At 40.1% G+C, this 22592-nt stretch overlaps 1 protein-coding gene across 2 annotated transcripts in view; it reads right to left on the reverse strand.

Annotated features, from left to right (window-relative positions):
• Nucleotides 1–15982, reverse strand: part of rgs12b (regulator of G protein signaling 12b) — a 195934-nt gene extending 179952 nt beyond the window's left edge. For both annotated transcript variants that reach the window (XM_059974132.1, XM_059974133.1), the window contains exons 1-2: nucleotides 15810–15982; nucleotides 9900–11941 (exon numbers count right to left, since the gene is read on the reverse strand). In XM_059974132.1, the coding sequence (XP_059830115.1) occupies nucleotides 9900–11795 (1896 nt within the window). In that variant the 5' untranslated portion in view covers nucleotides 11796–11941; nucleotides 15810–15982. The remainder of the gene's footprint in view (nucleotides 1–9899; nucleotides 11942–15809) is intronic.
• Between the last annotated feature and the right edge of the window lie 6610 nt (nucleotides 15983–22592).

A 22592-nucleotide genomic window follows, 5' to 3' on the forward strand; every position in this document is an offset into this window, starting at 1 on the left:
TTTACAATTGCTGAACCAAATAGTACTATTTATTATTCTACTTCTGTAAGTTTGTGAGATTCACAAAGATAAAGAGACATTTTATTTCAAGGCTAACCAAGCCCTACAACAAGTTTATGTATTTATCAAAAGGAGAAATAAATTGTGAACAGAATGGACCGAAGACGTTTAATCAAATCTCAGTTGCCACATTCAAGTAGTTTTGTGATTTGTGTGCTACAGAATATAAACACAGAAAATGATGGCAGACTCCACAAAGAATCTAGACTGAGACATAGAATTGTTCTCTCCAATCTAAGGCTTTAAAAGTTTTAAATTTTAACCAAAGTAGGAAAAATTGTTTCAAAATTAATACAGGGTACAATATTTTACAAACTGGTTGTTACGAGAATTACTGGTCAACTTATGACTGTACTCAATTTATTTCCTTGAGTTCTCCACATTTCTATTTCTAGAATTGGTAAGAGCAGCAAGAGAGGTAATACATGCTAGGTAGAAAAGGCTTTCTGCGAGAGAGAAGTGATTTTATTTCCTTAAAACTTAGCTCCACTTCTGTGATACAGGAAGTAAATTATTAAAGGTACCTAATAGACCTTGACTTAAAAATATAAGAAAATGTCCAGTGGAGTACATTTTTCATAACGATAACCAACAAAACCTATTTCTAAAGTAATTTTAATCTTGTATTTCACTCTAATGCCATATTAATAAGATCAAAGCTCAAATAAATGTTTACATTTGTCAATCATTACAGTTAAGTTGATCATATTTAGCAATCTCATTTGACGGCTCAGAAGTTTCACACTTGGATATTTAACATTTGCACAATCTATCTAGTGATATTAAATGCCAGTACAGGCATTAATTGCAGACATACAGTATCCATCTGTCTCCTGTACCGTGCAACAAACCTGATTAATTAAGCAAAGCAGATGAATAATTTATGCTCATCTGAGGCCCTAAGAAACACTCTAGTCCTAATTCATGATGCTGCTCTCAATAGATACCGTCTGGATCTGCTAACCATCTCCAACAATTTTCTAAGCGCCAAAAAAATCTACATATATATTTGAGAAATTAACAAACATTTGTAGAATTACAAGCTAAAAAAAGCCTTTCCCTAAATGACTAAATTTTATCAAATTCTGAATAAAAATCATGTGTATCACTTATCATTTATTTTACAAGATGAAAAGCCATATTCATGATCAACATGGTGGCTAACTATATTTATTTGTCCTGCTTTAGATTTGTTTCCCAACACAATTTCCTAAATAAGTATTTAGTTTACCCAAATGTACAACAATGTAGAAACTTAGGCATTTTAGATGTGCTCTGCAATTTTTAAAGTATCATTTATAGTGTACTGGGTATTATCATTTCAAGTCCTAATGACAATTCTCAGTTCAAATAATTACACTCCCTTAGTTTTTGACTACATTGGTGGCTTTGTATAGACCGGGGGTCGGCAACCTGCGGCTCCCGAGCCATTTGTGGCTCTTTCACCTCTGTGCTGCGGCTCCCTGTGGCTTTGGGAACTAATTGGTCAGTATTTAATTAAAATGTATTTTATGTTAGTTTGTTAGCTTTTGAAATGTAATTCTAAATTTGAAGATTATGGTGATCTTGTACAATCTAAGTGTGGCGACACATTTCCTGGCACATCCGAAACGGCTCACAATTAGCCAACATTCCGGCTAAGGGAGATAGCCTACGGGGGTTTGTGAGTACGCGTCTTTTGCAGCATCTGCGTCCATGGGGGCTGGGTTGAGGGAGGCTTAAAAGCAAGGCTGTTTAGTTTGAATAAAGTTATTCGACTGCAGTTTACTGACTGCGTGAGCACACCGCTACAACGTGTTTTTATCGCTATTAATATACGTCACCACTGCCAATACCTGACACCCGCCAGTGCGCGATTTCTTTAATTTTTCGATCCAAGGTAAGCCAACTATGGAGAATTCTAAAAAAAGAAAAGTGACTGAAGAAAACAGAACGTTTAATGATACGTGGACAGATTCATTTGCTTTCACTGTTGACGAGACTGGTTTACCGGTATGCTTAATATGCAATGAGAAACTAGCAAACAACAAAAAGTCAAATGTCGCAAGGCATTTCCAGAATAAACACGCAGCCTTTGCTCAAAAATATCCGGATGGAGATGAGAGAAAAAAAGCCGTTTCGGAACTGATGCGGAAGGTTGATCTGAGCAAAAATCATTTCCAGAAATGGATGAAGTCTGGAAAATCAACGACATACGCCAGTTATATTGACGCTCAGGAAATAGTCAGGCACGGGAAGCAGTTTACAGATGGTGAATATATAAAAGAATCTTTCATTAAGATTTCAGAACATCTATTCACGGACTTTAAAAACAAGAGTGAAATTGTGCAGAAAATCAGGGATATGCCCCTCTCTGCAAAGACTGTCAAAGACAGAACCATAAAAATGGCAGAAGACATCACAAGACAGCAAATTAAAGACATCAATTCAGCTGTGGCCTACTCGATTGCCTGTGACGAGTCTAAAGACAAAGGTGATAATGAACAAATAGCGTTGTTCTGCCGGTATGTAAACTCTGCCGGGCCACAGGAAGAACTGATTGAGTTGATACCTCTAAAAGACCAAACACGGGGGGAGGACATCTGTGAGGCTGTCTTGAATTGTTTAAGAGCCAAAGGAATAAAGACCACCCATCTGGTGTCAGTAGCTACTGATGGGGCACCTGCTGCACAACAAAGTCCAGTGGCTGTCCAAAGGGGAGGTGCTGAAACGCTTTGTCGCGTGTCTGGAAGAAGTGAAAACTTTCCTGGGCAGCAAAGGGCTCAACTTTCCTGAGCTGGAACAGCCAGAGTGGCTGGAAAAGCTACACTTCATGGTAGACATGACAGCGCACCTGAACACGCTGAACACAGCTCTTCAACGGGGTAAGGACGTACAGCCCTGCACATGTTGGAGGATGTTTTTGCATTCGAGCGCAAGTTGACGTTGCTTGCCAGAGATTTACAGAAAGGCACATTGTCTCACTTCCCCAATTTGAGAGAGTTCAAACAAGGTCACGACATGATAAATTCGGAGTATTTACATTCTGCAATCATCGCAATGCAAACATTGTTTGGGAAACGCTTCTGTGAGTTCAGAGAGGAAAAAAACACATTATCCTTCCCGGTCACTCCCCTAAGCATCGATCCATCCCTACTAAATACGACTGCATTGTCAGGTGTGAGTCAACCTGAACAAGTATGATAAATATTTTAATTGCCTATTATTTTACGTATATTCATATGTTTTCATTGTTCAGTGAAATAGTCCTTTTATTTTTCAGGTTGACAGCTGGCTGACGTTATTTTTGGTTTGCTGCTGGCGGCAAATTTAAGTTTGGCGTTTTTCATAAATACAAGAAGGACTCAAATAGACGTTGAGTATTTTACTTAAAAGTAACCTTCAACCCAACGTCTTTTTTTTGGAGTTCAAAATGTTTTTGTTGCATGCAGAAATGTAATTTCATTTTCTCTGCAGGAGTTCATCAATTTCATAAATGCAACACATTATAGTTTGTTTATACATAGCATAAAGGCAAAACAAAACGTTGTATGCAGTGTTATTTCATTTTAAATGTCAAGCGGGTTTTGCGGCTCCCAGTGTTTTCTTTTCTGTGGGAAACGGGTCCAAGTGGCTCTTTCAGTGGTAAAGGTTGCTGACCCCTGGTATAGATCCTTCGAAAGTTATGGCTATTCTGCACCCCCCTCGCCACAGCAGAGTAATTTCCAGTTAATCTACTGAGATTTAGGATATCAAGATTATGACACTTCAGTAGCATTACCAAATACTTAAAAAAAGGGAAAGCTCTGACAATCCCTAAAATTGTTTTGGAATGTGACTCTTGAAAGAGGACTGTTGTAACATCTATAGTGATATCAGAGATAAAATGTGACTCACGTATGTAAAATGACCAGACATCTGTTTCTATACTGTCTTATTCTATATTTCAATGAGAGTTGCCATAAATAAACAACTTAGCATAGTGATTAGCGCAGTGCTTTACAGCACCAGCAATCTCCCATTGGGGTTCAATTTCCGCTGCAGTCTGCAAGGAGTTTGTTTTCCCCTTGACTGCCTGGGTTTCCTTGGGCGTTCCAGCTTCCTCCCACGTCCCAAATATGCGCAGGTTAGTGTTAGCAAATTATGGGCATGCTACGTTGGCACCAGAAGCATGAGAACACTTGCAGGCCGCCCTCGGTACATCCCCGGACTTTGTTGGTTATTGTCACAAAGACGTGTCACTGCATGTTTCAACATACACATGACAAATAAAGCTAATCTTTAGACTTTTAATAATAGAATATGCTCCACTTGCCTAGGTAAGTGTAGCAACAGCTTGCAAGCATCTCAAACACTGCCAGGACAAAACAGCTAGCTTTACTAGCACTGAATATGCATTCCCCCCCCCCCCCCACCCTCCAACACCACCACCAGTAATGCACACCTACAAATGCAGCCAGGCTATTCTGATAGCACCTATCAAATCCATTACCTCTACCCACAAAAACAAGGGCCACAGATATCTGCACTGTCTTTTAAGTCATGCACAATCCTTTCTTGGATAGATATTGTCAGTCATTTATTAGAGCGAGACTTGAGTTCTGAAGCTTCATACACAACAGCAGTACTTCACCAGCAGGACTGCAGTGTTTCAGAAAGGAGATTCACCACGGTCTTCTCAACAGCATCTAATAAATGATGGACTGGACAAATGATGGACTACTTTCCAAAACATTTTAACATTTTAACATGTTAAAAGATTAGAACCACCACTAATTAAAAATATAGAAAATATTAGATAACAATTTATCAGCAACACAATGCACAAATCATGTATAAAAGTGCTGAAGAATCAAGTAACCGTACATAAGGAAGAAAAGATAAACAAAAAAAATCCTACCTTTAGATGCAGCATGGAAGAAGATAAAACGTGTTTCAAATGACTAAGGCTCAAAATTAATGCCTGCATTACCAACTGAAGATCAGCTTCTGCACATAGATGCTTCAAACAAGCTTTCCTAAATCTATCATATGATCTTTTTACTATTACATCATGAGACTAAACTTGTACCTGAACCACCACGAAGCATATTAGGGTGCAACAGAATGTAGGCGAGCAAAGAGACCAAATCTACAGTTCCCCAAATATGCAGCACAAACAGATGGGGTGACGGATATAGCATATTTAAATTTGCTGACACCACTGCCATAGACCAAATCAGCATGTAGGAGGGAGATTGAAAATTTGGCACAGTGGTGCCACAACAACCACCACCTTTTACTCAATGTCAGCAAGACCAAGAAGCTGATTATTGACTTTAAGATGAGGAAACTGAAGGACCATGAGCCAGTTCTCATCAATGATCAGAGGTGGAGAGGGTTAACAACTAAATTCCTTGATATTATCATTTCACAGGATCTGTTCTGGGCCTAGCATGCAAGTGCAATTAAGTAGAAAGCATGGCAGCAACTCTACTTACTTAGGAGTTTGTTAAGATTCAGCATGTCATCTAAGACCTTGGCAAAGTTTTTATAGATGTGTGGTGGAGAGTATATTGACTGGTTGCATCATAGCCTGGTATGGAAACACCAATGCCCTTGAATGGAAAAGCCTACAAAAAGTAGTGGTTTATGGCCCAGTTCATCACAGGTAAAGCCCTCCCCACCACTGAGCACATCTATACTGAACACTGTCATAGGAAAGCAGCAACCATTATCAAGGACTCCCACCACAACGTTCAGGAACAGTTATTACCCCTCAAACATTAAGCTCTTGAACCAGAGGGGATATCTTCATTCAACTTCACTCACCCCACCACTGAACTTTATCCACAATTTACGCACTCACTTTCAAGGACCCTTCATCTCAGTATTTTATGTTTGTTTATTATTTTTCTTCTTTTTGCACTTGCAGTTTGGTTTTTTTTGCATATTGGTTGTCCTGTTGGGGGAGGGGCGATCTTCATTGGTTCTTCTGTGTTTCTTTATATTTATTGCGAATGCCCACAAAAAATAAATCTCAGGGTTGTGAATGGTGACATATATGTACTTCAATAATAAATTTAATTTAAACTTTGATATGGCATGCTTGCCTTTGTAGGTCTGTGCATAGAATATCGCAAGTTGGAAAATTACGTGCCAACTTCACAGAACACAAGTTAGACTGCACTGGAATTAGAGTGTATAGTTCTGGAACAGTGTGATTGCACTGGAGACAGTGCAGAGGAAATTCACCAGGACTTCACCTAGATTGGAAGACTTCAGTTATGGAGAGAAATTGGACACACTGGGCTTCTTCACCCTGAAGCAAAGGAGGCCAAGTGGAGACCTAACAGAAGTGTAAGATTATAAGGGAGGCATCGATAGGGCAAATAGTCAAAAAAATTTTTAGTTCATAGAGGTATTAAAATGAAGAGGACATAGGTTACAGTAAGAGGAAGGAATTTTAAAGGAGGTCTTAAGGGTAGGCTTTATTTAAATGACACAGATTGATTTGTGTCTGGGACACACAGCCAGAACAAGAGGTGACATCAGACAATTACTGTACTTACACAGACATTTAAATAGCCAGGTTTAGAAGGACAAAGTCCTAATGTGGGCAAATGATATTAATGTAGATGGCCAAGAAGATCAGCATAAATAAAGTGGAATAAAGGAGCCATTTCATCACTGTATGACAACTCTATGCTTCAGCATTTTGATTCACCTCTTTTGCAATCTTCAATCAGACAATATATCTTGCATTTAAAGGAGGTAATCCAAATGTACTTGGTTGATAGTTCAATCTTTGAGACCCAAAACGATATACAGTGTTTTTCCAAGTATATTTCTGCATCAAATGAGGTTTGCTTAACAGCATTCACAGCAGCTTTGTAACATAAAAGGCAGAGCAATGGGTACGAACAGATTGACATAAGATAAATTAGTAAAAATCCTAGCTGTGTAATTAAATAGCAACACTATTCTTCCTTATTTCAGTTGGCCATCCTACATACAGAAAACAAAAAATGCTCTTATTACAGCCCAAGACAACATTCCACTGGAGAAGTTACCCACAATTTTCTCCATTCCATGTATTAATACATCATTTACTCTGAGGTAAAAAACAGACTGACTTCTGGGCATCTATCATTCAATCTAATCAATGAAAAATGTCACCTGTGAAATATCTAAAGAACAATAACAATTTACTCATTAGTGAGAGATTACCTTTTCTCAGGCTTTTAGCAAACTTCCACCTTTTGTTTAAAATTTGGTGAAAGTTCATATTATTTATATATTGTTATGAATGTACCACAGCTCTGAAGGGCCGAAGGGGCGGGAGCAGCCCCCTCCTTCCGGAGAATCGCAAGATCGCTATTAATTCGGGTCTCGGACCCAGGAAGTGAGAGACAATGCAACGGTTTTGGCCATTGTTCTTAGAGGCACTTGTGTGACGTGCATGTCCCTGCTATGTGACAGCTACCATGGATATGGACACCCTCAGGCAATGTGGGGGTGGGGATTGCATCACCCTACTTTGATGGACATCTACAACTCTGCAAGTCAAGATAAAAGGGGACTGCAGGAGGCAGTACCCCAGTGACATACCAGAAGGACACCCTCGCTCAGTGCTCCCGTAATAGCTGGAAGCCATTCAACGCCACATGTGCTCCTAACTCCTTTGCCTGGGGAGCGGGTGGCTGGTAATACCGAGAAGGACTTCGAACTAACAACGGGGAAACAACGCTCCCCTGATTTAACGGAGTGGCTTCATAAAGACCCGGGAAAGTTTTTTCCGTTTTTCACCGATCCCTCAAAAACACGTGAAACCCAGCGATTCCCCGAAAGGCTAAAGTCTGCCGACTTCTGAGTGACTTTTATATTTCCATCGGACAATCTATTAACCCCTAGACAACAGTAGAGCTCACTTCTTAATGATGATTATTACTATACCCGCGCTTTAGATTGAGTGTTGACGACGTGCATTATCTGAATGTTTGTATTAACCTTACTTTTGTGCCCCTTTATAAATAAAAACGTTTGAAAATAGTGACATCAGACCTCAACGGACCTCTCTATCTTTGCTGGTAAGTTATCCAGTTACGGGATATGTAACAATATAACTTTTAAAACACTGAAAATGTAATATACCTTCTAAATCCTTTGAGGAAATTTGGTTATAAAAATATCCTCCACTGCCTGGATGTATTAACGATTATCAACAACTTCTTTTAGAGCTCAAACTTCTGTTAAATTGTTCACAAAACGTAGCCCAATTTGGAATTTGCTTTAAATAGAAACCAACAGACTCGTCAGTTATTACCACTCTTTTGGTATACTCCACTGACTATTTTCCCACTACACCTACAAATGCAAATTACTCGGATAACAAGTTTTCTTGTAATTCAGTAAAGGAAGGTCTTACTTAGTTGAACACCTTGAACTGGAACAGACAAAATTAACATTCACAAAACTGAGGTCAGGCTTTTAAATCCCATAAAGGTCAGTGTCAGAAATACTCAGAATGCCAGGCAGCATTTCATTGGAAGAGTAGGAGAGTCAGTATTTCAGGTTTGGTGACCTTTGGCCAGGAAGGTCAGTGATCTAAAAGTGAAGTGTTTCTCTCCTTGCACATACTGCTTTACTGATTTTACCTGGCATTCTTTTAAAAAAATACTCAATCCAACAGCTGCCATATTTTGCTTTCTGACAAACTTAGCAATGTTAGGTATGCACATCTCCTGGTTTAGAAACAGTCGAAATAAACACAGCTGAAAGACATTTTCAAGGTTTCTCTATATGGAGCAAGACTATACGTAGAGCCTATTATTCCACTGGTAAGCAAGCTATGCAAGGAAACTGCAATAGTTGTACAGTTTAACTTTCTGCTTTAAGTAACACAAAGACATATCAGTATTTCACAATGATTTAAATCTAACAGCGAGACGCCACAAAACATTTTTACTTCCTTGGACTCGACTACCCAATGGGACACAATTCCAGAGGCAGAGTAAACAGATCCAAGAAACATTCAGTGAATCTAATGGGAATCATGGATAAGATTCAGCAGGGGATGTCTTTAAATATTCCAAAGCCCCAGCTGTTGCTCTCCATAGTCACTTTCTGAATTATTGATGCAATTAATCATATAACTGGAAATCTTCATTACTGTAACACAGCTACCAGTCAAATAATTACATAAAACAACTTGAACAGATTAATGACAGATTTGAGCATTCTCCCTCCTTCATTCACAATTAACTTTTCAATTATAGCTTAAAATGTATAAAAATTAAGTATATTCCATGTTGATTATATCACTTACATGCATTGGATACACGTTTCTTACAATGCATTAAACAATGTGTAAACTCTCTCATTTCATCTCTAAGCTTAATACACCTAGAGGACATGAAGGAAAAGGTATTGCAACAATTTCTGTAGTGCACTTAAAGACTTTGGCACACTACAGATGTAGCATCTTCAGTATGTACGCACATACCACAGGCACCCTGCTTCCATCAGCCGACTTCACAGCGACTTAAAGCCTTTGTAAACGCTTTTTACTGTAAAGGGAAGATAAATCATCTTTAAGGTACGGTTGATGTATTCTGTAGCATGTAAGGAGTAGTGTATTGTTTAGAATTGTTACAAGCACATGCAACAAGTTAGTTGAAGCCAAAAAATGGATGAATCTCTGTTATGTGCTTGCAATTAGAAGGTAAATCTGGTAGCTGTGAACAAAAATAAACAGAAACATGCTACCTCAACTTTCTTAAAAACAAATGCAAAGCAAAAGTTCAAGTGTGCACCTGTGATAATTTATCAAATACATCTTATTTTCAAACGCATACAGTGCTCTAATAAAAATCACTTACCTTGTTATCTTTGCTTTTCTTGTTATTCTGCTGTATCCCGAACATTTTTTCCATACCAAACAATTTACTTGTCAGTTCATTCTTTTGAGCTACATTTCGAAAAGGCTGACTTAAGCCACTTCCAACTCTATACTTTTCGGTCTGAATCTTGCTCATTGGAGGGGGAAGATCTTTCTTCAGTGTACTACAGTTGACACTAGATAATCCATCTGTGGATTCTGCGTAAGATTCCTGATCACTACTGCTACAGTACTGCCAATCTTTATGGACATGAAGGGGCAGCCATCTAGGAGGTCCACAAGGCGCACTGTTCATAACTTCAGATTTCTTAGCTGAATTTAACACAGACCGTGGAGATGTTCCAGGAACGTCGAGGCGGGAAGGAATAAGGTGTCTATTACCATTATGCAAAGAGCATTCATTCTGTGGCAACTCTGAAAGCCGAGATGCAAGATATTTGTTCTCTAAATCCTGACGACAACCATTCCACTGAGTACCTTGAACGTGTCCTTTACCTTGTACGTTAGCCCAGGCAGCACTGGGAGCGTGTTTGTTTGAGCTGGTCCCTAGATCAACAACTAAAACTCGATTATTCTTTTCCTCATGACTATAGCATCCAATTCCACTATCACTGTTACTACTAATACTATTGTTCTGCTGCCCATCGGATGAGTCTCCGTCAAGAAAAGCTCTTGCACGTGCACTTTCAAATGACTCCCCGATGTCCTTGTATAACACCGATACAAACTGAAGAACAGGTTGAGAGGAAAGGGGAAACTCTAAGCAGCCGTTGGTGTCTGGATCTGGTGTGCACTCAATACCAAAACGTCTGGAAATTCCCTGGTGAATTTTGTGCTGACAAAGATCTGGATCAACCATGAAGACATGACATGAAGTCCTCAGCCCACCTTCACAGTCAACAGCTGGGCTCTGATCATCAAACATCTGCATCGTAACCAGTCCAAAGAACCGTCGGTCATCAGGACACACAGCACTGAAAGCCAACTTCTCTGCTGGGTATAAAGCTAGCATATTATGTTTATCATTAAACAGTTTAACACAATCATGCATTATTTTCATCAGGACAAGAGAATGAATCTTCTGCTCAGCGCGCAAACGACGCATGCACCCACGGATGGCCTGCAGGCTTTCATTTTCCAGATTTGAGCTTGTTGAAGGCAATTCGATAGAACCCAAGTAGCCTACAATCATTCCAACATTTAGAATGCTAGCATCTAGAACAAATCCATCTTGGTTTTCCAGATCATTGATAAAAACCGAGTCATCGTTCAATACCTTCTGCACTTCATCTTCAGAAAGTGAATTGTGGTTCTTCCTTGCATTTTTGCGACTGACAGGAAACCCGCTGATTTTTTCAGTGCCTTGTCTTGGCTGCTGTATACAGTTCCGACCACATTTTCTAGAACTACTGGAATTGTCAAACAGCATTTTAAAAATCCCACCTGACTGTACATCAGCCACAACCTTTTCAGCTCTATTTAGCCCCAATGTTTTGGGCTTTGTCTTACTGTTCACCCATGCCACTTTGTCTTCACCAAAATTAAGTTCTTCATCGCTGGAACCTGTATCACAGTGATTATTACCATCAGCAATAACAAGCCGAAGTACACCTGTGCACTGCCCTATCAATTTCACTACATCTTCATGAGAGGCTTTAGAGACATTAATGTCATTAACAATCAGTATACGGTCACCAGATCTAAGCCCAACAAAGTGCGCTGGGCTCCCTTTAAGGATGCAGCTAAGCACACATGGAGCTTGTCCAGAAAGAGTAAATCCATATCCAGTTCTTCCTCTCGCAATATCAACATTTCTCACCCGGATGGAAGGATTGGTGCTTGAACGACGTTTCACTTGATCAGCTTGTCTCTGCATTGTTTAAATTTCCACAACAGAGCAATATTAATATCAGCACATTACTGAAATGGCCAGGGATTCATCAGCTGAATATTTCAGGAAAAAGCTCCAATTGTCTCTTTTAAGTTCCATCCTAGTTCATGCATATTGTCCCAGTGAAACATCTGAAAAGACAAAAAAAATATATCAAGCCAATTGCTCATATGTTATGGCAGTTTTTATTAACTAGCCTCGTGCAGTCAGTACACATTCAGAACTTGCCCTTGAAGACAGACGAAATTCTAATTCTAACAAAGGCAATATTTTCTTTCCTCAAAAATGTCATATTTTTTCAGAAATAAAGTACAACCTGATGAAGGATCTCAACTCCAAATGTCGACGGTTCTCTTATTTTGAGAGATACAGTACAGTAATAGGCCGAGTCAACCTACTAACCCAAGGGTCGGCAACGTTTAACACTGAAAGTGCCAATATGGACCCATTTCCCACAGAAAAGAAAACACTGGGAGCCACAAAATGAAATAACACTGCATACAACGGGTTTTTTTTGCCTTTATGCTATGTATAAACAAACTACATTTCAAAAGCTAACAAACCACGGGGAGCCGCATCACAGAGATCAAAGAGCCGCATGTGGCTCTGGAGCCGCAGGTTGCCGACCTCTGTACTAACCCGTACGTACTTGGAAAGGAGGAGGAAACCCACGCAGCCATGATGAGAATACACAGACTTCTTCCAGACAGCCGTGGTATTGAACTTGGGTTGTTGACATTGTAATAGTGCTAAGCTCCCCACCACACTACTGTGCTGCCCTTAAATTAGATATCCATCCAATGGCAATAAACTGACTGGAACCCACACCTACTTGAAGACTGAAGCCTTAATGCAGGACCTTACACCACTCAGCCATGCCACCACAGTTAATTCCCCTCCATATCTAACCTGCGGAGTTCTTCCAGCATTTTGTTTGTGTTCACGATTCCTACCATCTGCAGAATCTCGTGTCTAAAGAATAATACTGCTCTGTGGAATGAGAACTTTTCCCCACATGTTAAGAACTTACAAATACTATAGCCCTTCACAACAGAAAAGAGAACATATTTCATGAAATTTCCTCTGAAACCATCTTCTACTTATCATTATTTTCACTGAGTTTCAGTGCGACCGAGGTGGAAGTGTGCTCCTTGTGTGATGGAGGTTCAGTTTATGATCCACAGATACCAGAAAGGTCGTTGTAAGCATATCAGTAAAGTGTGAAGAATCTGGGTCTCTTTTAAACTCAAGGAACATGGAAACTGCTCCTGCAGTCCTGCATGTCAGTCAATCCCACTTAGTAGCACTTGGTCTGTAGCTGACTAGGTCTTGGCAATTCAAATGCCTACCCAGATGCTTCTTAGATGTTGTGAAAGTAGTTGACTCCACCACCTTTTAGGCAGAGTTTTGCAGATTGTGACCAGCTTCTGGGTTGCAATGAGAGGTCTTCTTCTCCAACCCTCTTCCATCTATGTCCTTTGATCTTAGACAATTCTGAATACTGTACTCTTTTTACATTTCTCAATAGGGCAGAATTTACCTGCCCCAGGGAAAACAAACCCAGTCTATCCAGTCTTGGGGTCGATCCCAAACATCGAAGCCCAAGGGTCAATCAGAGGTTTATAAATAAAGACCGCTGAGTCAGAGACCAGATCTGTGAATCTGCTGGAGGCAGCCTGCCCTGGAGTTGGAGGACTGTCTGTGTCCAAGAGTAGGTGGCAGGAAAGGGGCTCACTTTGCTGTTGTTGTTTCGTTACTATTTTTCCGTTGTTGTTTCTGCTGAACGTCATGGGCATGCTATGTTAGTACCAGAATGTGTGGCAACCTTATGGGCTGCCCCTACCATAACCTTGGATTTGTATTGGTTGCTAACACAAAAGATGTATTGTATTCACTGTATGTTTGAATGTAAATTAATTAATCTGAGAAACCCTCATAACTGAAACATTCCATTCCAGACAACACCCCGGTGAATCTCCCTCTCCAGTGCAATCACATCTTTTTTATTTTCTGTAAAGTGTGTGTAGTATTTTATCTGGAGGAATAATGGGATTGTGAATACCCAACAAAGATTTTCAAATCATGCAGGGCCTTAAAAGTTTCCACCTATAGGAATGAGAGTAACTTGAGGCCATCATTATAAGACATGCTCAGGCAAATCTAATAGGGAATTCAGAAAACTTGCATTTATGTAGAGGGCAGTGCCAGTATGAAACTCACTACCAAAGTTAATAGTTAAGGGGAGTAGCATGGATGCATTGAAGAGGAAGGTGGGTAAGCAAATGAGGGAGATGGAAAAAGATTTCAATGAGTAAAGAAGGAAGTGTTCCAAAGGAGCATGAATTGATTGGAAAATATGGCCCAAATCCACACAATGCTAAAGACCACACAACCAAAGATGAGTTGCTGCATTATTAAGATATAGAGTCACAAAGCACAGAAAGAGGTACTTTGGTCCAATTTGCCTTTGGAGATACCCATCCAAGCTGGTTGCATTTGCCCATGGTTGGCCCATATCCCTCTAAACCTTTCCTATCCTTTTAAACGTCGACAGCTTCTCCCTATAGATGCTGCCTGGCCTGCTGTGTTCCACCAGCATTGTGTGTGTGTGTTGCTATCCTTTTAAATGTGTTTTTGTATCTGCCTCAACTACTTCCTCTGAAAGCTCATTCTTCATATGGGACACCCTCTGTAAAAAAAAAGTTCCCTCAGGTTATTATTAAATCTCTCCCCTTTCACTTTAAACTTCTTGATTCCCTAATCCTAGTGCATAGTGACCCTATCTCCACCTGCTCACGATTTTATAAATCTCAATCTCCTATAATCCAAAGAAATAAGTCCCAGCTTATCCAACCTCTTTTTATAATTCAATCACTCAAATTTTGTTAACATCTTTAACTCTTTTCTGTACTCTTCCCAGTTTATATATCTTTCCTACAGCAGAGTTGATTAATAGATAGGTTCCAACATGAGGTGAGACATTAAGTCCAGATCCCATTTTCAAGTGGATGGAAGAAAGGACAAGCATTATTTCCAAAAGAAAATAGCAAAGTAGTTATCCACATAATCCTGGTCAATATTTATTATTCAATGTTCATCATGAAAACAGATTACTTGGTTACCATCAGCTTGCCTTTGTACAGGTCTTACTATGTACAAACTGGCCACTGTAAATTAGTAGAAAAATGAATGCACTACATGAGTATTTAATTGATTACAAAGCATTTTCAGAGATTTTCAGATCACAAGAGGTTTTATATAATTCTGTCTTTACAAAATAAGTGCAGAAAATACTCAGTTCTCAGTAGATCAGGCAGCATCATGTGAAGTACGACTTTTTAATCTAAGTCAACTAATTACATCAGTTTTATAAAGGTTGTCTTCATGAGATCTTTTAAACATTGTTCCTATTAATAAGCAAATGTTAATGCAAGCAAAATCAGGCAAATATAATTTTCTGTATAATTTTAAAAGCACTAATACTAAACTGTATCTGTGCTCTTAAAATAAAAAGCATCAACTATCAAGATCTACATTATCTCTTATATTTAATGAGTTACAATGCTAAAATTCGTCACCGCATTTATAATCCGCTCCAGGTTTTTAAAATATATTAATATACGCCAGGATTACAATTCGCCAAGGGGGGAGGGGGGCTCTTCGTTAGTAACAATGCAGAAGAAAACTTTTAAGGATACTCCGTAACAGGTTTTTTTTTTCAAGCGCCTTCTCTGCACTCTCCGCGTTTTAAATGATTCATCTTTATAGGACCGATAAAATCCTAGCTGGACGACTTGGTTTTAACGGTCGTGTTTAGGCGCTTCACACATCGCTCCCAAAATAAAGGGGCGAACAAAATCCACCTTTAAATCAAAGGTGCTTTTCCATTTGGCCTTGGCACAACTATCAACACAGAACTAAATGCCGAGGAAAAGACAAAAAGCGTGCAACCAACAATAGAAAACATTTTTTTCTTTCCATCTTATTTTGTTTACATACCGAAGCATCTTATCCCTAAATTTTCAAGGGTGCTAACTGTATCCGCAGCCAGTCTACAGACTGTGTAAGGCCAGTGCTGGGCAGGGGAGCGAGTCGCCCTCGGGACCGCTCCAAATGGCTTCTTGTTCTGCAACTTGGGAGGCTTCTCCCCTGCTCAACTTCCAGCTCAACTGTTGCACTGCAAGGGGTAGGAGGGGCGGCAGCGCGCCCGCCCTGCCTCACCACGGACCAATCGGAAAAGGGAATTCCGTGTTTCGACGCGGTCTCCAATGGTAACCGCAATTCCTATTAGAGAAGACGCCTTTCAATCACCGCCAATTCCCACCCATATCGCGCATTATTGACGGCAAGCGACGCGGTTTGTGTGTGTGTGTGTTGAATTTTAGTGCCACAAAGGGAGGCTTTAAACTGCGCGTCACGCCGACTTAACCTAGTAAGTTTAAAACTAGCTTTTCGTGTTGGAAATTCATCCCCCAACTGTAATTAAAAACGTGACTGTCATTGGGTATGAACCAGGGATGTGTAACGATAAGAGTCATTGCCCCGCAACCGTTGTCAACCGAAACAAGATGCGGTCCGACAATGGGGTCTGCCCAACGATGAAACGAATGATGTGTTATTTTCAAAAATGTTTATTGAAAAACTATTGTAACAAACACGTAATGAAAACCAGCCCCCGTGGCATCGCACACGGACTTTCAAAGGGTTTCGCTCCCTCAAGCATCCGTTAGTTTTTGAAAAGGTGGAATTCCGTTGGGAGGGGAGCGCCGACGCACGCGCGTCCCGGAGACCTTCTGCGCAGGCGCCAGCTTGGCACGCGCGTGGCACGGGCCTTGGCGCGCTCTCGCCGCTGGGGAGTGATCGGTCGCCGGCGAGGTGTTTCCGCGCCGCGACGTCGCCCCAACACTTAACAACGTTAAACAAAACGAATTAGACGTAAAGTTGCTCCTTGGCAGTTTATGCAACAACGCTCAAGATACAGAACTGGTGAAAACTGCAGTTTGATCCGCGCTCCTCGTTATTCGCGGATAATAAAACTCCGCCGATCCATGGAAATACCTAAGATTATACTTTATGCTTCCATTCTTGCCACAATGCAAAGTAACCTGAGCAGCACTGGCTCATGTTCCTACAATTTCAGCATCGGATAATACATTTGAAGTGACCAAGCTATCAGCCTAGTGTGTTGGCTATTTAGATCAATGATTTGGAAACAAATACAAAACTTGCAATTGATAGAAAATTCAGGGTTATGATAGTGTAAGTGGTCATGGTAGATGACGGGGATCATGTTCAGTTAGGGAAGTGAGCTGAGGAGTGGTAAATAGAATTCAATACAGGTAAGTATGAAGGGATGTATTTTGGAAAGTCAAACCAACGAAATACAGTGAATGGCCAGGCCATGAATGTAATGTAACAGAGACCTAATACAAGATTCTGCAGATGCTAGAAATGCAGAGCAACACAGACAAAATACTGGAATAACTCAGCAGGTCAGGCAGGATCAATGGAGGGAACAGTTCTGTTTTAATGTTGGTGGTATTTATTCATAAAGCAGATTCAAAGTAGATTTATTATCGAAGTATGTATACATTATACAACCTTAAGATTCGTCTCCTTACACCAGCCACAAAACAAAGAAATCCAAAAGAACTCATTTTTAAAAAGCAGTCAAACACCCAATGTGCAGACAGGGGGGGGGGGAGAAAAAAACAATAATGCAAACAGCATCGTGAAGGATCCCTTTGTTCTAAACAGCCGAGTCAACATTGCAGAGCAGCAAGCTGAACTGGCCTGTCCCTCACCTCAGGACCCGACACAGTAACTTTTTCAATCTACCCTGGCGCTTAAAATATTGTCCGAACTTTGGGTTCTGTTGCTTTGGTACCCTCTGGGTCCTATACCTCACCTTTCGTACCTTTGGTCTTCCTTATTCTCGGCAATGGGCCCATCACCTCACCTCGGTTCTCCTGCATCAAATTGCCTTCAAGTCCAAAGGGAAGACACAGGCTATTTTTTGCGATGATCATTTACCAGGAAAAGAGTGATTAACTAGTTCTTTTCTGTTCCATTGGCCACCAGCAAGAAGTCACTGAGATTCACCAACACCATCTTAAACTGGAATTTCAATTTCAAAAAAATAATCTATAAAGAGGAATAGAAAGGACTAATTTGATAGCTGTTTTAAACAGTATAAGGTGTTCTTCGTCTCTTGTTATGCTGTTTTGATTTGTTCCATGATTTGTTCTTCTCAGCATCATTTAGAAAATGTGAACACCAGGAACAGAGATGTCTGTTATGGGTTTAAATAAGGTAGCCATTTTTCACAGTGACAACTCTCCTCTACAAGCAAAAATAGAATGAACTTGCTTGGCCGACAGAGAAACTCAGCCAAGATGTTAGGAAAAACCACTATTTATGTTCAAACAGAGAAGTTTGAAATCTGCTTAAAATGACTTACTTTGCCTCAGACTAATAATTCGTAAGTGAAATGAACCAAATCAGCAAGGACTGTTCTGGGGAAGCCTGCAAGTGTAACCATACTTCTGGTGCCAACATACCAATCCCACAGCATAATAATCCTAACTATATGCCTTTGGAATATAGGAAGAAACCAAGGTACCTGGAGAAAGCCCAAGCATTCAGGCAATGTGAGGAGTTGAACCCCCATTGTTGATCGCTGGTTCTGTAAAGCATTACACTAACGACTTCACTACTGTGCCGTCTCAAGAAGTTGTAGCAGAAGAAAATCATTGCAAGATTTAACTAAAGGATGATAACCTTTAATGTGCAGTGTATATTGAAGTGATAGGTATTATAAGCAACTACAAAAAATGATTTTGGAAAAGGGCTAAGAGATACTCTCATAGAGTCATAAGAGCAGTACAGCACAGAAACAGGCCCTTCAGCCCATTTAGTCCATGTCAAAATCATTTAAGCTGCCTACCCCCATCGACCTGCACTGGATTCATACCCCTCCATACCCCTACCATCCATGAACCTATCCAAACTCCTCTCAAATGTTGAAATCAAGCTTGCATGCACCACTTGTTCCACACTGTCCCACTGAGGGAAGAAAATTTCCCCTCATGTTCTCTGTAAACTTATCACCTTTCATCCTTAACTCATGCCTCTGGTTGTAGTCCCACCCAACCTCAGAGAAAAAAGCCTGCTTGCATTTATCCTATCTATGCTCCTCAATTTTTGTATATCTCTATCAAATCTCCTCTCAGTCTTCTACATCTGACAGGATACAGTTCCTAGCCTATTCAATATTTCCTTATAATTCAGGTCCTCCAGACCTGGAAAAATCCTGGTAAATTTGTCTGCATTCTGTCAACCTTGTTTACATCTTTCCTGTATGTAGGTGACCAAAGTAGTGAAGTCTTTAGTGTAATGCTTTACAGAACCAGCAATCAAAACTACACACGTACTCCAAATTAGGCCTCACCAATGAGTTATACAATTTCAACTTAACATCCCATCTTCTCTACTCAATACATCTTGATGTCATCTGTAAATTTGCTGATTCTCTTAACACATTATCATCCAAATCATTGATATAGACGACGAAGAACCCAAGACCTATCCCTGTGGCATACCACTAGTCACAGGCCTCCAGTCAGAGAGGTGTGGTAAACCAGGTATATCTGTCTGGACATGCCTCGCTGCTGACTGTTCCTGTGGCTCCTCCCACAGACCCCTGGATAAAGGTGATTGTGTCTCTGCTCCTCCCACAGTCACCCAGCATAGACATGTTTCATTTTACTGCTAATAATAGCCTTTCAGTATTTACTCTACTTCCAGTCTTTTGGAGTTATTGATAGTGCATCAAGAGGCAATCCTCTACTACCATTCTCTGGCTTCTCCCACAAAGCCAGTGTCTAATCCAATTTACTAGCTCATCCTAAATACCAAGCAACAGATCCTTTTTGACCAGCTTCCCATGCAAGATGTTGTTAAGTGCCTTGCTGAAGTCCATGTAGAGAACATCCAAAAACTCTACAAGTTTGGTTAGACATGGACATTTGATTATATTCACCTGTATAACTACTTGTTAATGCAAATATCTTATCAGCCAATCATATGGCAGCATCTCAGTGCATAAAAGCATACAAATGTGGTCAAGAAGTTCAGTTGTTGTTCTGACCAAACATCAGACTGGGGAAGAAATGTGATCGAAGTGGCTTTGACTGTGGAATGGTTGTTGGTTCCAGATGGGGTGGTTTGTGCATCTCAGAAACTGCCGATATCCTGGGTAGTTTTTTTTTTACACACAAGTCTCTAGTGTTTACAGAGAATTGTGTGACAAACAAAAAAAATTTAGTGTGTGGCAGTTTTATGGGCAAAAATGCCTTATAAATGAAGTCAAAGGAGAATAGTTAGGCTAGTTTAAGCTGACTAGTAAGCAACAATAATTCAAGTAACCTCGCATTCTAACAGTGATGTGCCGAAGAGTATTTCTGAATGCACAACATGCCAAACCTCGAAGTAGACATGCTTCTGTACCTAATAAAGCAGCCACTGAGTGTTTATCCTTTATACTGATAAAAAAAAGCTTTCTGCCTAAACCTTTTATAGAAGCAAAGATTGTAATCTTAAAATAATTTGTATCTTGAAACTGAGATTTTAGGGTCTTCACAAACAAGCAGAACAGATTAGGGAGGAAAATAGCATATGATGGAATACATAACATAGGTCACTTCTTCCTCTTCTCCCCCACATTTTTACTCTGACTTCTCTTTCTTTTCAGTCCTGAAGGGTCTTGGCCTGAAACATCAACTGTACTCTTTTCCATAGATGCTGTCTGGCCTTCTGAGCTGCTCCAGCATTTTGTGTGTTGCCATATGATGGAACATATAACCTTTGTAATACTGTAATAAACAAAACATTCAAAATGCTAAATGCAGACTATTATTAAGTGCAAGGGTAAAAGGACGTTGATGGCAGCTAGATACAGGCCTCCTAACAGTAGCTGGGAGGTGGACCACAGGTTACAAAAGGAAATAGAAAAGGTGTGTCAAAAGGGCAATGTTATGGTAGTCAGGGGAGATTTTAACATGCAGGTCGATTGGGAAAATCAGGTGAGTAATGGATCTCAAGAGAGTGAGTTTGTTGAATGCCTAAGAGATAGGTTTTTAGAGCAGTTTGTCATTGAGCCTGCTAGGGAGTCAGCTATACTGAATGGGGTGTTACGTAATGAACTGGAGGCAATTAGGGAGCTTAAAGTAAAAGAACCCTTAGGAATCAGTGATCACAATATGATTATGTTCAACTTGAATTTGATAGGGAGAAAGTAAAGTCTGATGTAGCAGTATTTCAGTGGAGTAAAGGAAATTACAGTGGTAGGAGAGAGGAGTTGGCCAAAGTAAATCGGAAGGAGCTGCTGGCAGGGATGTCAGCAGAGCAGCAATGCTGTGCATTTCTGGGGGAAAATGAGGAAAGTGCAGGACGTGTGTATTCCAAAAATGAAGAAATACTCAAATGGTAAAATTTTTCAACTGTGGCTGACAAAGGAAGTCAAAGCAAAAATTAGTGGGAAGATAGAGGATTAGGAAGTTTTTAAAAACTTACAGAGAGCAACTAAAAAAAATCATTATAAGGAAAAGATGAAATATGAAAGCAAACTAGCAAATAATATCAAAGTGGGTAGTAGAAAAATTTTCAAATTTGTTAAAAATAAAAGAAAAATGAGAGTGGATATAGAACTGCTAGAAAATGAGGTAGGAGAAATAATACTGAGGGACAGGGAGATAGCTGATTAACTAAATGAGTATTTTGCTGTCATCACTGTAGAAGATACGAGCAGTAAGCCTAATGTAGTGTGTGAAGGAAGAGAAGTGGGTGGTTACTGTTACAAAAGAGAAAGTCACCTAGACCAGGTGAACTGCACCCTAGGGTTCTTAAAGAGGTAATGTTAGAGATTGTGTTTGCTTTAGAAATGATCTTTCAAAAATCATTGGACTCTGGCATGGTGCCAGAGGATTGGAAAATTGCAAATGTTACTCCACTCTTTAAGAAAGGAGGAAGGCAGCTGAAAGGAAATTATAGACCAGTTAGCCTGGTTGGGAAGATGTTAGAGTCAATTGTTAAGGATGAGGTGATGGAGTACTTGGTGACACAGGACAAGATAGTACAAAATCAGCATGGTTTCCTTCAGGGAAACTTTTGCCTGACGAACATGTTGGAGTTCTTTGAGGAGATTACAAGTAGGATAGATAAAGGGAATGCAGTGGATGTTGTATATTTGGACTTTCAGAAGGCCTTTGTTAAGGTGCCACACATGAGGCTGCTTACCAAATTAAGAGCCCATGGTATTACAGGAAAATTAATAACATGGTTAGAGCGTTGGTTTATTGGTAGGAGGCAGTGAGTGGAAATAAAAGGATCCTATTCTGGTTGGCTGCCAGTGATTAGAGGAGTTCTGCAGGGGTCGGTGTTGGAACAACTTCTTTTTATGCTGTATGTAAATGATTTAGATGATGGAATAGATAACTGTTGCCAGTTTTGCAGATGAAATGAAGATTGGTGAAGGGGCAGGTAATGTTGAGGAAACAGGTAGGATTCAGAAGGACTTAGACAGATTAGGAGAATGGGCAAAAAAGTGGCAAATTAAATACAATGTTGGAAAATGCATGGTCATGCACTTTGGTAGTAGAAATAAATCTGGAGACTATTTTCTAAACGGGGAGAAAATCCAGGAATCTGAGGTGCAGAGGGACTTGGGACTCCTTGTGCAGAACACCCCAAAGGTTAATTTGCAGGTTGAGTCTGTGGTGAGGA

Source organism: Hypanus sabinus, chromosome 7 (assembly GCF_030144855.1).
Source record: "Hypanus sabinus isolate sHypSab1 chromosome 7, sHypSab1.hap1, whole genome shotgun sequence".
In the NCBI taxonomy this organism is placed as follows: Eukaryota; Metazoa; Chordata; class Chondrichthyes; order Myliobatiformes; family Dasyatidae; genus Hypanus; species Hypanus sabinus.